Source organism: Limulus polyphemus, unplaced genomic scaffold (assembly GCF_000517525.1).
Source record: "Limulus polyphemus unplaced genomic scaffold, Limulus_polyphemus-2.1.2 Scaffold3909, whole genome shotgun sequence".
In the NCBI taxonomy this organism is placed as follows: Eukaryota; Metazoa; Arthropoda; class Merostomata; order Xiphosura; family Limulidae; genus Limulus; species Limulus polyphemus.
Window position 1 is genome coordinate 54,640 of NW_013669519.1, and position 18,994 is coordinate 73,633.

Here is an 18,994-nt window from a genome sequence, read left to right on the forward strand (position 1 = left end):
GGTTTAGCTGCGGGGTCTGGAAGGGTTTCCCATTGTCTGAGGTTGATTAGGTCAATGGCTAATATATCCTCCTTGTGTAAAAGGCAGTAAATCATTCTTTAATGTATTTAGTTTGCTTTGAAATTTACTAATGTTTTCCATTTGTGTACTCTGGCTTTCTCTCAACTGTTGGAGACTTTCTTGTTTGTTTTTTTTCTCTTCCAACCACTGCTGTAGTCTCTTTTCTTGTTTGTTTTCTTTTTCCTCCAACAGCTGCAGTAATCTCTCTTCTTGTTCTTTTGCTGTTCTTGTATTGCTGTCATCAAATCTGCTAAGCTGTAGTTTGATTTGCCACTTCTGGTTTCCATTTTTTTTTTTTTCCATCCCACTCTCTGACACCAATTTGTTACATCTATGTTTGTTTGTTAATTTTTCATAGAAATTCTTTCCGAGAAACTTCAGCAATACAAGTCCTTTCTTAAATAAAACTAGTTTATTCTTTCTCAATTCAACTTTGCAGTACACTTAATTTCCACATTCACTTCAACTTAAACACATGCTATAATTCACAACGAACGATTCACGCACTTTACTACTGTGCTTGACTCAATTGTCCATTTCTATCTCTTCAATCTGCAATTATTCATATCTATGCCGTCACTTCTCGCCGGTGTTATATATACGAAATAGAGTGCGTCTGGAGGCTTCATGAACGGACATGATCTTTCTAGAATCTCATGATGTGTTACTAGCGTCACATGACTTTTGCTGTCGTAACAATATTTTCAGATGATTTTCTGTGCAAGAGCAAAGATTTCAACAAATAGATACTGCAATATAAAAATGAATATAAAAAAATTGTTGACAAATGGTTAAAATATGTAATAAATGATAAACAATCATGATGCTTGGAAAACGTGTATAAAAGTAGATAAATAAACCTGATAATCCAATGCACTTGCATTGATTTTTTTTTTTGTAGAACATTTTGTCAGATAATTAAAAGTTATTTCCAGGCTTGTTTGCTATTCTAATGTTTGAAACTGTTCAGACTTAATAAATGTACATATGTATGAGATAGTAAGCTTTTAGTGTGTGATTTTAATGGTTTTACTGTGAATTTTGAAAGAAGTACTTTTAGGTTATATTTTTGTTCTTTTGTTTAAAGTGGATGGAATTTTTATTATACATATCTTTTTAGTTTACCTTTTGGATTCTTTCTAGAAGTGAGCTTTGTTACTATTCTAATTAAGTTTACATTTTTCATGTACTAGGTCTATGCTGTCTTGGTTCCTTTATTAGGAGAAGAACCTTGGGTAGTTAAAATGGATCTGCAGCTTAGTCATCAAGACTATTTAAACAATATGTTTAGTTCACTAGACTTGAACAATTGTGAAGGTGTAGATGAAGAACAATTATCATTTCTTTCAAGGTAAATGTGTTTGTTTAAAATAAAATTGGTACATGTTTTCAATGAGTTATCAGTAAGATACACAGTAGGCTTGGTGCTGTTATTAATCATTTTGATGGATAAGTTCAACTGTCTGTATTAATATGTTTCCAGTCATGATTTTAGTACCTAGCAAATGGAATGGTCTGGTTAAGGTATGATGTAATCTGATTGTTGAAATTTTACCACATTTATAGTAAACCACCAGGTTCAGGTTCTCTGCTTAGATCAGAACTAAGAATAAAATGTTCCAAGAAGCCACAGAAATTTAGTAAGTTTCATTTCCTTTTTTACAAACTTCTTTTAAGACTTGATATAATATTTTGTGATAGTACAGTTGTTATTCTCCCAGTGATTATGTTATGGATTGATTTTATCATATTTGAATTAACAACTCGCGTGTGGTAGATTCCATGTTACTTACTAACATTTACTTCATCTCATAGTAACACCTTCCTTGGTTTAAGTTATGCATTACCATTATAGGTAAGTAACTTTTCTAATTATTGGTTTATTTCTAGATACATAATAAATAAAATTACATATTTTTTGATAGCTCATAACTTATATGAAACTTGAAACTGGTAAATTTGGGGTAATTTGAAGGGGAACAATTTCTTCATGGTGGTACACTTTTTATTGCCCATGGAGTACTTCAGAAGGGGTGGGCATATATATGCCCATGACAATGAAAGAGCTAAAAACAAAACTGTCAAAGAACTGTATATCTTTTGACATTTTACAACTTCTAATCATGGATGAAGGACAGTACATGAAGCTATTCTTCTATCAAGTCTGGTAATACTGAATTTATATTTTTGTATTTCAGTCATGAATATTGGTTAGATTTAGGACAATTTAAACACCATATACATACTTTAGCTACATTTTGGGCAATCACTCTTCCTTCCACAGAATATTAAAAACAATATTTTTTTTAAAATCAGTATGTATGAGGTGCAATGTTAATAACTTGGTTATGAAACATATAAACACTAGCAAGCTCAATTCATGACTGATAGCACAACTTGGATAAGAAAAGGGAATTTCTGTGAGAACATAACATAGACCTACGTATTGTGAATAAAATTAACTCTCTTTATGTATCTGCTTGGTCATTTTGATTGACATTGCAACCATCATGTAAACATGAAACTATACATGCCATAACTCTATATATACTACACGTATCTTCACAAACTTTGGCAAGCTTTTAGTAAACATTAGATATGTTGCACAAAAAAAATCAGATTTTTCAATAAAGTATTTTTACCAAAAATTTGTCTGTGAATTGCATAACCTCTAGAACTAAAGGTATATATATATATATATATTATTTTTTTTTTTCTAAGTAAACTGTATACTTTAACTTATGTTCTGTGCTTTAAAAGTTGCTGTAGCAAAATCCTTTCCAGAGAAAATTGAAAGATATGAAATAAAATAAAAAGTAACTCTTTTGTTTCGAGAATGACTGCAGATTGTAACAGACAATTAGGATTACTTATCAAAAGAGTTTTAGGCCTCTTTTTCACAATTGCTTTAATTTAATTTTATTGTTTTAATACTTCTTGAGCCACATCTAACTACTGCTACAAGCAATATAGCACCGAGGTGAGAAGAGTTTATGGTAAGCAGAGTTTCGGGTTATATCAAGTGATATCGAAATGCATATATTCCTTGTGCATTTCTTGAGGAGTGATCATCGAAATTTTTTCATTTGAGTTTTCTTGGATAACCTATTAAGTTTTAATTTGTACATTTTAGTTACTTTTCTTAATAAATATAATAAATAAAAATATTCATAAAACCAATAAACTTAGAACTTACCTAAGCCTTAGGCTGGTTTGCACTTTGCTGCCTGCATGTTTAAGCCTTTTTTTCTTCTAACTATGTTCATAGTCTATAGTGTAATTTGTGTAGCTTTCAAATGTACATTTTAGAACACAATAATATAGCAAACACTGAAATAGAATGTCCCAAAAGTAGTATAGTTTATCTGGATTTCTAACTAAGCTATAAATAGGTTAAACAAATTTCCTTAGTCTTTGGAGCACCATCTTCAGTCTACACACGCTAAGATCTACTTGCAAGATAGTAGCTTTCACTGGGAAAACAAAATGTACACTGACAAGTAGGCATGAGCAAGTAAGTAATTTCAAAAACATGACAAGTAGAGAAGAGCTTCTGTGTCATGGGTGGGACAAATTTATTTATATCTCAGAAAATAAAGAAAGTGGAAGGTTCTTATTTTATTTTCTGGCCTGTCACTATTTATAGTTTGTGTGAATGATGAAAACTCTTAAATCCATGTAAGGGAAGAAAGAAAACCTAAAAAGGAGTGTATGACATGGAAGTAAAGAATGAGAATTTATTTCAAGATTTTCTTTTGAAATAAGAAATTAAAACATGGATAATTTAAAAACTTGGATTATAAACTAAATTTTAATGTATAGATTATTAATATACATTGCTAATAAAGTAGTTTATTTAAAGTTTGAATATAACTCTGTAAAAAATGTTTTGACATGCATACTTGGACCCTACCCTGACCTGCATCCAGAGTGTTAAGTTTTACATATCACTCGTTTTAAGGAATGTATGTTATTAATGTTGTCTTCAGAATAAATTGGTGCCAGTCATTTTTCCTGATGAAAATTAAATTATGCAGTGATATTTACCAATATTATGAAACCATCAAGAACATGTCAATCAGTATCAGCCTGTGATTAACAATTTAGAGGTAAAAACTAATCTCATGAAATACTGAGAGGTGATTGATATATATGTATATATACATACACACTTCTTTTTGCCTTGGAAGATTAAACAAGTTTTTAAAATAATGCCATTGAAAATTACATAGCAAAATACCAGTCTGTTTTCTTCAATTTCAAAAAATTCTTAGGTCGTACATATCATATGACTATTTGTGTGATACCGTATTTACACAGCAAAATAATTATGAACTTGGATTAGACAAGTTACAATATACAAAGAATATTTCATACATCTATTTGAGTCTTTGAGTCTCTTGCTGCAAAATTCCCTGATTTCTGAATTCATAATAAAGAGTATATATATATATATATATATATATATAAGTAGTTAAACATAAAAGTTGTGTTTTAATGGTTCATGGTTATTTCATAGTTAATTTTATAATATTAATATCATTTATGTACATTAAAGAAGATGTCTTACTTGTTATTTTCATTTACCTTCTCATCTTACAACCATAAAAATAATGATGTGACTGTTTACGTATTTAAGAAACACATTAAGACTATTTCATTTTTACAATTCGCTATTTAAAGAAACAGTAATATTATCAGAACTTCCATAGATAGGTCTATACCATATTAAACACCAGTTTTTAAATCATTGTTTGGCTAAGTGTACTAAGGACAACATGTACTCATTGTAATAGTAATGAAAATTTCACATCTCTTAACCAGAAAATTTTGACTATACGCCAGTTTTGAAAGCTTCAGAAAAATATTTGTAAATTGTTGTATTACATTTTATGTATCAAATGTCATTTCACAAAGTGATGGAAATGACCCAGGATATTTTACACTGTTTAATTGTGCATGATAATTTTTCACAGTTAATACATTAAAATTGAATCATGCAATATGATTGTAAGTTATTGGGGGGAAACATTTTTTTATTTTTGCTACAGGATTTGTATCATCTAAGAATTCAGTATTATCTCATCCTGTAACATTTCACTCCAAAGTCAAATCTTCAGGTTATACTTCAACTCCAAGGTAAGGCTGCAGTTAGTGTTATCCTATTGAGTAGCTTTTTTTCTTAAGCTTTGTGGCTTTAGCCAGTAAATTACTAATCTTAATGCTCTTGTAAAAGGATTTAGTTTCAATAAAATTGATTGTGTGTGTGTCTATATATATATGTGAGTGTGTGTATGGTTTTCTCTGTTGCTGATTGTTAATGTTAAAACTATAATGATAGATATTGTCTTTCTAAAGACACAAATTGCATTTTTACCTGTATACAAGTCCTTTCTTTTATGTGTTTTTAATACTTATTTTTTATAGTAACATAAACATTTACCTTTTGTCTCTGATATGGAATTAAGCTAGAGTATCAAATAATATTAACAAAATGCCATTCTTTTGTGCTTTACTTAGGACAACAATGTTTAAACCAAAGACAAATACAAGAGAAATATATGCACAGGATAAACATAACATTTATAATAATGAAAAATGGAGGAGGTAGGTTTTGCTGCATATTATGTGTCAAGATTTGTATGTTTGGAAAAGAATAAATTTTAAATATTCAGATTTTATGTGTCATAATCTTGTTGCTTCTTGCAAATTTATGTAAGAACTGTAAAACAAAATTTAAAAAGAAAAATATGATAGCTTCTAATTGAATAACACAAATACAACCTGATATTAAATTACAAAAGCCTATAAAAGTGAAAGATGAATAGTCAGTTGACAAGAATATGCAGTCATTTGTAGATTATATGTAATTGTCAGTAATTTATTATTCAGATTGTGATAATTTGAACTCTTAATCTTTTATCTTAAATTTCTTAGAGAAATTATGGTGTCATCATCTTTATGTGGTTATGCATTTTATTCAACATAAAGATATTTTAATGTTTTACAAATATCCACTGAAAATTCAACTAATAGAAGGTTTTCATGGACACAGATAGTGTATAAACTTAATTTTAAGTGTTTGATTTTATTCATTATATATGAAGTCAGATTAAAAAATTACAGTTTGAGAGCTAAACAATGTGTATACGTTAAAAAGTTTTCATAACAAACAAAGCAAAATTTCATTAATTTTTTTTTCCTTCAAGACACCTGAATCAAGAAATTGATAGTGGTTGGTGGGTTGGGCTAAAGTCACTTGAACTGTGGAAGACCAGGGCACTTCCCTATCCTGCTGCTGTTAGTGCTTTGTCCATCACTGGTGAGCTTATTCTTATTAAGATTAAAAACAAATTCTTACTTTTTGTAGTATCATATTTCCATAGCTGATGTTTTTATAACATTTTAATATGTTTTCGTTACTGTTTGTTGTTTACCTTTCTCTGTTATATTCATTCCCCAACCTTTTACATATCTTTTTGGGTTCTCGAGCTTAAATGTCTGACTTATATATGATGTCCTATTAATATTTTTAGGGCATGAGTTTGTTATTAGTGTGTGGGTAGTTTAGTAAAATGTTGTGTCCTATTGATATTGTTAGGGCATAAGTATGTTATTAGTTTATGGGTATCTCAGTAAAACATTGTCCTATTGATATTTTTAGGACACAAGTTTGTTATTAGTGTGTGTAGTTATTTTAGTAATATGTTTTAGGGCACAAGTATGTTAATATTTTGCTGGTATTTTATTAAAATGTGATCTATTGATATTTTTAGGGCAAAGATTGAGTAGGTGGCTCATGAAGAAATTCTTAATAACCTCAGCAAAAAAACAACATACAAACTGGATTTTCCACAATACATTAATAATTTAAACCATAATATTAAATTTGGAAAGTAAAGTATGTTCAGCTATAGCTGTCTTTTAAAGTTACTTTTAGGCCAAAATATGAAGCTTGTAAGTTGCCTTACGTATTGTAGACAACGGTCGTATGTACTTAATGCTGTCAATATAGGGTGGTAGTTATTTTTGGATTATGAAACTAATTATGAAAATGTGGAAGTAATGTCATAAGTATCCTGAAAAAAAATATTTATAAGGAAAAAGTTTTTATAATATGCTTAAAGTAGAAAATAAAGATAGAAATGTTTTGATGTTACACACTTCTAGGAGATGGCCGGTACCTTGCTTGTGGACTAGCAGATTCATCTGTCGAAATTTTGAACTCTGACCAGCTTAACCATGTGCGGACTTTAACAGGTAAGAACAAAATGATAAAGAAACAGATCATAATATACTGATATTGGACAACTGATAGATAAAATACATCATTTTATGTTAATAGGTCATAATGGTGCATTAACCAGTGTCCACTTCAGCCACTCAGGCAAGTGGTTAGTCATAGGAAGTGCTGACAAATCTTGTAGTGTATGGGCCTGGAACCATTCTGAGCCTCTTCTCTCATTGGGACCCTCCAAAATCCATCAACAAGGGCTAGTAACAGGAAATAATAAAAAATGTGTATGTGTTTTTTTAATATTTTGTTATAAAAAATAATTTAAGGTAAGATTATAATCACCTCAAGGTTTAAAGCCTGGCAAATGTTTTTTTCCTCATTTTAATTTGTAGAAGACAAAAGAGAGTTCTGAAATGCTGTTTCTACACATGCTTAATTTTATATCTGTGTAGCACATGTTAAGAAAAATGTAGGAAAAACATGTATAGCACATAATTTAGAAATACAAGGTTATATTACAATAAAACAATTTTTGAAAATGCAAATCAGTAAGTCATATGATAACCACATCTGATAAAAAGTCACAATGGAATAGTATGTATCAGAACTGTATTTCATAGGTAGTTTGATGCCATGAAAATTAATTGCTTTTAAGAAGGGTATGTAACAGTTCTTTCTGATGCAAAATATTCATAAAGATGTTTGGATTGGGAATTTACATTTTCCCTTGTACTTAATGACATTGGGAAACAAAGGAATATAGATTAACTTGAGATACTAGGTCTATATTCAGCCATCATATACCTCAAGCAGCTGCAGATTGAAACTGGTATTCATGTTATTTTGTTAGAAGATATACTAGTCAAATCAATGGATACTGGACTTCTATGCAATTGGACTGTTAAAATGACCACTGAGAAACCATCATTCTTGTACACTAGATGGATTGTGGAAAGCTTTTAGTGAGGTGTGGTATGCTTTGGACATGCTAGTGTTACTATAGAACCTTAAGCAATGGAAATGTTGCTACATTTCTATTGTCAAGATGTATGATTATCAGATAGAGAATGATAGAACACGGTGAAATGAGCTCTAACGACGTGGTGAGGCTCCAAAATTATTATTGTAATATACTCAACCTTCTTTATCAAATTAACTGAATTCCAATACTTTTTCAGATTTCAAAATGTAAGTCATAACTGAAATGCTTTACTACATATAAAGATAGTGTTTCAGATAAACTTTTGTCTGTCATTGTCTAACCCAGCTTACAATTTCTGGTATTAAACAAAAGATCTAACCATTGGGCAGTGAGTAGCTTTTGAGAGACAAATGACATATCTAAAATACTGTTTATACACACCTCTGGTTTGAAATTTGTGATGGGCAAATTATAAGGAATGTGAAAAACCATCTGAAATTTGTGATTTTTATCATAAATATTAGACCTATTAAAACCATATTGACAGAAATCTGTGACTGTTAGAAATCATATACAAAACATACAGATCTTGAGAATATTAAAAATAGTCTTATTACTGTAAATGTGTTGTTATTTCGAAAGAATCCTGGTTTTGTTAGCTATAGCAAATAAGATCAAGGCTATTATAGGGAAAGCAAATTATAAAGTTGTTATAAAAACAAGTTAACTGTAGATGTTTTTATAACAGTTTTTGGGCCTGTTGATTTTCAGTATTTCATGTTGAAGCTGGAACTTTTAAAGTATTATTATTATGGTTATATAAGTAGTATTTTATAAAATCCTTTGTTATAAAATCTTTATTGAGCAGTGACTTGTGGAAGACGGGAGAGATCTGAAATGCTATTTGCATACACATCTGATTTTCAAGCTGCAATAGACAACTTAAGGGGAAAGTTAAAAAACATTTGCAGTTAACTTATTTTCATAACAACTTTCAGACTTATTTTTCCAATATTTCACTGGTTTTTGACATTGAAATAGTAGGTTCATAAAATTGTCTTACCTCCATGAAAGTAAGTTTAACCATTTGTATGATAGAACAATTTCAATAGGAATAGAAGACTAATAAATAACCATAGGGATAAAAAGATGAGTTAGATCTGTTAGTAACAATTTTTATTAATAAAATAGGAACAGACTAGTAAATTTTTCAAGTAAGGAAGATTTACTCTGTTTATCAGAATTTTCATTATGTCAGGAAATCAATTTTTATCACATTTATTTTAGTAGTGGAGTTATTGTATAAAACAAAAACTTTTGTTCATGAATTATTAAATTAGTTTTGCAAGGTCTGTTGTAACAACTCCATGTTGACAATCTTAATCCTGGAAGATCATGGAAGTTTGTAAAAAAAATTTTTTATTACTATTATTTATCAAGTGGTCCTGGAAAAGTCTGATCCAATCACTCCCAACATCCCCAGTTTTTATTGTTGACAACTGTTGTGTTTATCTCAGTTTCATAAAAATGATCTCTAGAAAAATTTGAATTGTAAAATGAAAAACAGGCAGACTTGGCAACTTTGACCAATAACAGACTTTGAACTATGTACTTTCATCTGTACATGAACAAGTGCCACATGAAATATTATTGGAATGATATTTAAAAAAAAAATAATCACCAGACTTGTTTGGTAGAAAGGTAAGATAATAAAATTGTTCATAGTCTAATAGAATATGAATGTTTCAGAATTATCCTAATTCCTACTTAATCATAAATGCTTCTTGAATAATTAACAATGTTTCTAGCCTAAATTCATCATCATTTATTCCCCAAATTCAATAATGAAAAGAGAGAAATGCAAATTCAAATGGAACAACATAATAGAATGAGTGTTATAAACTTAAATACCATGCAAGAAATAGTCAAATATTTACCTTTAAAGACAGCCCTTCAGCTTCTACCTAATTAGGTCACCCGTTATTTATATGGTTATTGATCTAGGCCAAGATATTTTGAGTGGCATTTTAGGCCCCATTACTAAATATTTCAGGACAATCTCCTGTTTTTAAGATACAATCCACACTGTAAATACATTATAATATTGTATGTTATTATTATTATTTTATCTCTTTCTATTCTTATTAGTTTTCTCTTTCAGATCTGAGGTGAATAAAATTCTTAAACTGATTCATAATTTTACTTATCACCATACCCTGTGATGACTGGTACATCTGACAGCACCTTTGACATCAAATAAAGTTATTCAGAACAATTATTGTTTTAAATATTATTTACATGTGGGTGTTATGAAAGAAATCTTCAAGCTGAACACCACATTGAATTATAAATAATGTATTGACCCACAAAGTTTCTAGCTCTTTGTGTTCAGTTGTAACAGTAACCTGAGAAAACATTTAAAAATAATGGAATGCAATTGCATGGAGAACATACGAGATACACAACACTGATAATATGCAAAATAATGTTAAAGTGGTTTCAGTAATGATATGAGTGTGAATTTTTGCTGTGTCAGCATGGTGATGTGTAGTAGTGTATATTTAGCAGTTAATCAGGTACAACTTATGCCGTTGGTAAATTGAAATAATATGTTCAGAGGTGACATCAGCTTCTTCCTGGGGATGGGTCTGAGGGGGACTAGATAAAAATAAAAAAACTGAGGGGATTGCATTCTACATATTGTAGGCACACATACTGTATTGTTTAGTAAGTGAACCAGTTTTACCAGCAAGCATTTTTCATTAGATGAAGGGACTACAGGGAAGGGTAAGGCATGTTCTGGGTTAGCTTCAGTCCCAGCATGACCCCCCCTTCATTTACTGTAAATATTTGGGTGTGATTGGATGCTAGAGTAGATTTTAGCTCTGGCTAAAGCATAATATTTGGGGGAGAGAGACAAGGATTTTTCACCTGTTATCAAACTGAAGTTGAAAAAAGATGGAGTATACTTAGGAGACTATAAGTGGAAAAGAATTCATTATTACTTTGTTCATTAATGCATGCTCATTTAGAATTTCTTTAATGTGTAGTTTCATAGTCAGATTTTTTGTTTAAGTTTTTTTTGTTTTGTTTTTTCAGTAACTCAGGTGTTAATCAAGTATGCAAATTCAGTCCAACATGGTTGAATATCAACACTTCTGGTTTTTGACTGCTAGAACACCCATAGAATATTTACCATGCATGTAAAAAAAAAGGGAAGAAGTTAAAATAATGTCTATTTTACTTGCATTTCACTCTTTGTGTTCTTGCTATAATGTTTCGTACAGCTGTTACTGCATTTTTTATAAAATATAATAAAACATCAGTTAATTTTGGTGGAGTTCACGGGTATTGAAATCAATAAAGTGGGTCTTTGAAAATGACAGTTTTGTCCTGATATTCTTTTTTCCATTAGACTGTGCACACCATGGATATCTGTATAAAATTATCTTCAACAGAAATATAATTGAAATTAAGAAATGTTCTATTGGGTTTACTTTTAGTCTGTTGCATTTTTGTTTTGTGGTTAGCTAAGTAATCTTCAAAGAAAAGTTTATTTTTTGAACATTTTCCAACCTTTAAGCATACTTGCTAGAATTCTAAAATTATAATGAAAGACTTTTGTATAGATTTATTTATCTAGAACACTGCACTCCATAATCTATGCCTGAAGTAATCTTGTGTTACATTCTGGGCCTATTTGCACTCATTTATGTGAATTAATATCTATGATTCATCTATTCAGAAGTTTCCTCAGCTGTTCCAGTAAATATAAATCTTAAGGAAGGATAAGGAATGGATAATAGTGGATTTCTTAATGAAGTGATAGTTAATAACTTGTTTAGCCTATAGTTAAAGGAAGCCACCTAATCCAATGCGTAGCTTTCAAATATTTTTGAGCTTAACAAAATCTTCTGTGAAATACTTAAGTATCAAATGTACATCATAGTTTTTAAAAAAATGTTTTTTTGGGAGGGTAAGGGGGCATATTCTAATAGTCAGCATATTAGACTGCGAAATTGGGAGATCCTAAGTTCAACTTTGTAATGAGGGTGCTCCAGGAGAGAGAAGACATTAGAAAGCTAAGCTCTTGGAAATTTTTGATTTTTGTTTAATATTCAGACTATGATTAGTAGTAATTTATGTTAAATAACAAACGAATAACTAGATTTAAGAAGATTGGTAAATAAAAATAGTTAGAGCTTAATGGTATAACAGTACTTTAGGCTTAGCTATGATTCAACTTATTGGTAAATCATAAAAGAGATTAAATACATTGTTTTATCAAACAAATACAGTCCTTGGTGGGACAGTGGTAAGATCAGGGGCTCAATACCCCTCGGCAGACACAGCAGATAGCCCGATGTGGCTTTGCTACTAAAAACACACACACACATTAAACAAATACAATCTAAAGACTAGTTGCTTGTCTCTTCATGTTTTAAGAATAATCTTGGTTATTTGACTTCTGATCCATTAGTTTAAATTCAGCTTATAGGTAGGTTATAAATCAGGTTAAACACATTGTATTATTACATAAATGTCAACTAAAGTAAAAAAGCTAGTTATTTGTCACTTCTGTATAATTAAAAATAAACTTAATTATTTCAGTGTGAAGATAAAGTACTGATAAAATACTGTAATATATTTGATTCTCAAATGTTAGTTTTAACAGTGTTGTCAATAGGCTACTGGTATTTAGTGTTAAGTATTATTCTCAGGCTACAAATATAATGGTTAAGACTAGTGTAGGAGTTAAACATTCACAGTTGTTAGATGTGATAGGTGTGGTAAGTGGGTTTTATTTGGAAACTTGGGTCTGGTCTGTACTTAAAGGAAGCTAACAGCAAAGATGTGCAATTTGTTTGTGGAGTTTGCAGGTTGGAGGACATGTTAGAGATTATCCTAATTAAAGTAGAGGCAATAGACATACGGGAGTGTAGACTGTTGGAAATGGCAGCAGGACTTCAAGAGGAACTTAAGCTTTTACATGCAGGGGATACATCAGCTAACACTGACTTTCAGGAAGTTAGAAACAGTACTATTAGGACTAAAAGTAGTAGATTTAATTTTAATGATCTTGTTCTATTGAGCAACAGGTGAGGAACTATTGGAGGGAAATAAAACAAAAGGGACAGATAAGGATAAGAATTATAAACTTAAGGAGGTTAGAGTTGTAGGTGATTCTTTCACAAGTCATGTGGATATGATAGTCTGTGGGGTAAATATGGAGAAAAGAATTAGATTATGCTACCCAGGGGCACAGGTGGAGGATATAACTGACAGAGCAAGAGATATATAATAAAGGAGGGCTAGCAATGATGCTATTTTTGTTTGGCATGTAGGATCTAATTGTGTAGGGAGAGAGAGGTCAGAGGATCTAATTGGTAAGCACAAGGGGTTGATAAAGGCAATTAAAGAAAAGGCAATAACTTAATTATGTCAGGAAAACTGTGGATAATTAATTGTGGGGATGAAATTATAAGTAGGTCACTGTGGCTGAATGATGGACTTATGCTAATATGTAAGGATGAGCATATTGGCTGGTTGGACTTGTGGGATCAGTTTATTTGAAGAAGGGAGTTTTTTTGGAATGAATGATATACATTTAAATAAGGTAGGGACTGGCTTGTTTACAAGGGCTATTAACTCAGCTGCAAGGGAGGTTTTAAACTAGGAATAGACAGTGGTGAGGACCAGGATAAACTAAATGCAGAAAAGAATAAGATGTAGAGAAAAGTTATAAGGATGGGCTTCATTGTTACCATTGTAATGCCAGAAGTATAAGAAATAAAATTGATGGCTTTAGAGCACTGGTAGGAATGGAAGATATTCATATAATGGGAATAACTGAAACATGGTTAAATGTAGATAATTTTGATGAAAGACATTTCTTTGAAATACAGGGTTATAGGTTATTTAATAGGGATAGAGAGGAGGGAATGACATTATATATAAAATATATCAAAGATAATAAATAGCAAGGAGATTGAATCTATTTGGGTTTCTATTAGTGTATATAAAGGGCAAAGGCTTTTAGTGGGAATTTTTTACAGACCATCAGATGATATTGATGAAATTAATAATAAACTACAGTGAGATAAAGATTTCAGATATTAATGAGGTAAGCCCAGCATGGCCAGGTGGTTAGGGCGCTCGACTCGCAGTCTGAGGGTCGCGGGTTCGAATCCTTGTCACACCAAACATGCTCGCCCTTTCAGCCATTGGGGCATTATAATGTGATGGTCAATCTCACTATTCATTGGTAAAAGAGTAACCCAAGAGTTAATGGTGGGTGGTGATGACTAGCTGCCTTCCCTCTAGTCTTACACTGCTAAATTAGGGATGGCTAGCGCAGATAACCCTCATGTAGCTTTGCGAGAAATTCAAAAACAAACAATTAATGAGATAATAGTCATGGGTGATTTTAATTTCAGGCATATAGACTGGAAAATTTTAGAATCAAACCATGAGAGAGAGAAGTTTTTGGAATCAATATGATGTTCTTCACAAATTGGTCAAGGAACCTACTAGAAACAATGCTATTTTAGTTTTATTGTTAACTTTTGAAAAAAAACTAATTTGCAAAGGACACTACAAGAATTATCTGTTAAGAATTGGGAACTGAGTTACTTGGAGACACTGATCAAGTGTGGAAGATTTTTAAAGATAAATTTTTAAATGTTCAAGATAAGCATTTTCCTCACAGAAAGAAAAGAGGGGCCGCAAATAAAAACCAGTTTGACTCTCAAAGGTATATGATAAAATTAAAGAAATGCATTGCATATTTAAGAAATTTAAATTGACTGGTTTGATGGGAGACTTAGAAGATTATAGAAGATCAAGAAAGTTGTTTAAATGGAAAATGGTTGGCTGAAAATGTAGAAATTAACAGTACGGATTTCTTTAAATACATTAAGGTAAACAAAATGTTAGGATGGAGGGTATTACCTTTGAAGGATGATAAACGAAGGCTCATATGTGATGATAATGAGATGGCTGGATTATTATATTTCACTTTTTCTTCAGTTTTTACAAATGAATATTTAAGCAGTATTCTTCATCCTGAACAAGATGATCATATTAATTCTGAGCTTGTTAAGAGAATATTGAGAAGTTTAAAGAACAATAAGTCTCCTGGGCCAGATAATATTTCCTAAGGGTTTTTGAGGAGGTTAAGGATTGAATACTTGAGCCATTTGCTACTGTGTTTTTTGTAAGTTCTTGAATAGTGAGCAGGTGCCAGAAAACTGAAAGTTGGCTAATGTTACTCCTCTTTTCAAGGGAGGTGATAAAAATTGACCTTGTAATTATAGGCCTATTAGCCTTACATCGGTTGTGGTAAAAGTTTTGGAAAGTCTGATAAAAGATGCTTTGCAAAGTCATTTAACCCTTTTCATATGGGTCACGGGTCAAAGGCCATGTCATTGCATTTGTTGACTTGCATTCAAAAGTTTATTGAACTATTATTTCATGAATTTATGTCAATAACTTTGGTATAATATTGTAGATTATAATCAAATTCTAGTATTAAACATTATCTAATTTCTTAATTTAAAGTAAATACTAAAAAAACACAGTTAAACCTTATTGATTTTTGTGTGTCATGTGATCTGTTGGGTGCAGTTGGTGTTGTTGATGGATGATGTTTGTGATGTCAAAATACTAAATCTGTAGTTTCATACAAATTGGAAACTCAAATTACCAATATTGACAAGCTAGAATATAAAATAAGAACCTTGTATCTTTTCTATTTGCTGAAGTATCACTCATATACTGAATCAAACACAGTGGCCCTGCTCACCACTTTCCATTTTTGGAAACGGTTCAAGAAGGTAAATTATGTTTCTAGTCTGCTTGAAATTTAATATTTTTTTTTAGACTGAAATACAGTTTAGTTACTAAGCTTGATAAATTATAATTGAATTCTATGGTATCGATATAGTAATTTATGGTTTTTTAGTTATTAAAATATACATATAAAACCTAAAAAAAAATAATTGTTTCATATGCGAAATTTTAAAATACTTAGCAACCGAGTACAAAGGTCATAACTAGAAATGATAATTGTTTGATTTACTTCTTTATTTACTGTTCTATGTTTTAAGAAAAATAAGTTGAATAACTTATTTCAAAATAGCAATAATCTATATACATATTTAATGTATAATAATTGAAATGTGACTGTATTTTACAAAATACTAGTGTAATGAAATGCAACCAAGACAGGTCACTTTGTACAGACTAAGGATCAGTTTTAGATTATTGGATATGGTAACTTGAGAGCATATGTGCCACATCATTGTAACTTCTGTATTGTTGGCCAGGAATGACTGAAATCAGTATAAGAAATATATATAAATGTATAATGTTATGAGATTTAAGCTGTTTTAGTCTAAATATTTATGTTTTTGTGTTATAATATGTTGTCATTTCTAGAATGAAAGAGCATAATTTATATTTATTTCATAATCTTTTATGTTGGTTACAAGATTGTTCAAATCTATGGAACCCATACAAAAAAATCGTTAGTAAAAGTAATGGATAAAATATAAGAAGCATTTGATAACTATCTGGATATTATAAAGATTTTGCATGTGAAATTTGAAAATTTTCTGATGCATAAAAGTATGCATCATTTTTAATCTTAAAATTAAAATTACTTTGCATGACAGATAGGCAACAAGTGAAAAAAAAAAAGACATGAGAAAAACATTGCTTTATAAACCTTAAGACGTAATAAAAAAAATTATATTTTGTGTATGAAGGCATTGTAATGTTTTCTGATAATCTGCCAAATTTTTGTTAACATATGCTTACTAGTGTAAAAGTTATAGCATGCAAACTATAACAAGCATGAAATGGTTAAAAGGGTAGTCCCTGGGACCGAGCCCATGCTGAAAGAGTTAATAAGTTTATAATTTTATTGTATAGTGAACACGGTTTCACTAAGGGAAAATATTGTTTTACAAATCTTTTGATATTCTTTGATTAGGTTGCTGCTTATGTAGTTCAGGATAAGGGTGTAGATTTGGTGTATCTGGATTTTCAGAAAGCATTTGACAAGGTGCCACATAAAAGGCTTTTAAGACGGTTATCTCCATAGGTGTGGGGAAATAAGTTAGCTAATTGGATATAAGAGTAGCTAGATGGAAGAAAGTAGAGGTTTGTTATAAATGGAGTTTAGTCAAACTGGATTAATGTCACAAGTGGGATACCTCAGGACTCAGTCTTAGGACCTTTGCTCTTCTTGATTTCCATCATTTTTATAGATGAAGGAATGGTCAATAAATTCCTAAATTTGTAGATGATAATAAAGTCTTGGGTGTTGCCGGTTGTGAGGAAGAGGATGCTGCTTTACAAAAGGATTTAGATCATTTAGTGAGTTTGGCAAACAAATGGCAGATTGGATTTAATTATAATAAATGAAGATAATGCCTGTTGGTTATCATAATTTGAATTATAATTATAATTTGGATGGGAGTAACCTTAATAGTGTTATGAAGAAAAGGGATCTTGGTCTTCTACAGTATTTGTTTCTATCTCATATTTCTTTGGCTATGTCCACTTCATATGTATGGTTAATTTCCAACTATCCAATATCCATCTTGTACACTTACAGCAATCCACATTTCCTGCTGAAGTTCATCATGCTCAGTTTTATTACCTGGACCAGTTCCTCTTGGTGGGATGTAGAAATGTTCTCTATATGTACAACTATTACCTAGACAGACAGAAAGATGATGTATTTAGGTAAGTGTATGTAAAATGTGGAATATATTTTTTAACTCAGGTTGTATTTGTCTACATGTATTACTGAATTGGTTCTGTGAAGAAAAATAAAGACAGAATGTGAAATGCTATTTGCTAGTTAGAATAATAAAAACATAAATGTAGGTATAAAGAAAATATTGTAACATCCCTGTAATTAATTTAACTAAAGTCTTTCTCTGATATTTTCATGGAATATTTTTGGGTTTTGAAATATATAGTTTGCCTGTTATATTCAAATTTTATCAGTTTATTTGGTATTTTGCAAGTAATTTTATATTGAACGTTTTCTTTTTTTTATTAGTTACCAGATTTTTGTATTAGATTTGTACTTGTTATTCATCAAAATCTGTTCATATTTCAATGTATTTTGAAATGTAAAATTTCTTTCTATAAAGGGTTGAGTATGTTATATTAAAAAGATTTTGCTATGCAAATCAGTAATTCACATGACAAGCACAGCCGATATAAAGTCTTGTTGTTACGGCTTGATGAAAACTACATTGTGACATTATTTAGCATTTCATAGATAGTGTGATTCCACTAAAAATTATTGCTTTTGGTAAGGTCATGTAACAACCCTTTCAAATACAAAATATTCATACACTCAGATCATAAAGATGTGTTAAGGTTGGAAATTTAGAATTTATAAAATGATGATATCCATTGTACTTAATGACATTGCAAAGAAAAAAATATGCATCAAGTCATACCCTAATCGTATCATAGTTTTGGCTACGTGAAGCAGGTGAGAATTCACAAACACAAAGGTCAGTGACAAGAGTTGTCCACAGTTCCCAGGCAAAAATACCCAATTTAAGAAGGATCACCTGGAAAAGCAGCATGCTGATTCCACAGCATATCCCTTAAACTGTTGCGTACTTCAAGTAGCTGGAGAATGAAATGTGTATCCATGATACTCCATATGAAGACATTACAGTGAACTTGCCTGATGCAGCACCTATGAATTTCTCTGTGATCAGACTGTTTGTTTAAATGGGTGC

The 18,994-nt window shown here is 30.7% G+C and overlaps 1 protein-coding gene across 6 annotated transcripts in view; it reads left to right on the forward strand.

The window, feature by feature from the left end:
• Positions 1-18,994, forward strand: part of LOC111088508 (WD repeat-containing protein 27-like) — a 75,915-nt gene that overhangs the window by 45,266 nt on the left and 11,655 nt on the right. For 5 of the 6 annotated variants that reach the window (XM_022398853.1, XM_022398856.1, XM_022398854.1 and 2 more), the window contains 8 exons: positions 1,254-1,411; positions 1,627-1,700; positions 5,112-5,199; positions 5,581-5,667; positions 6,270-6,382; positions 7,231-7,320; positions 7,406-7,581; positions 17,842-17,972. In XM_022398853.1, the coding sequence (XP_022254561.1) occupies positions 1,254-1,411; positions 1,627-1,700; positions 5,112-5,199; positions 5,581-5,667; positions 6,270-6,382; positions 7,231-7,320; positions 7,406-7,581; positions 17,842-17,972 (917 nt within the window). The remainder of the gene's footprint in view (positions 1-1,253; positions 1,412-1,626; positions 1,701-5,111; positions 5,200-5,580; positions 5,668-6,269; positions 6,383-7,230; positions 7,321-7,405; positions 7,582-17,841; positions 17,973-18,994) is intronic. The other variant, XM_022398855.1, reaches the window with a different exon arrangement.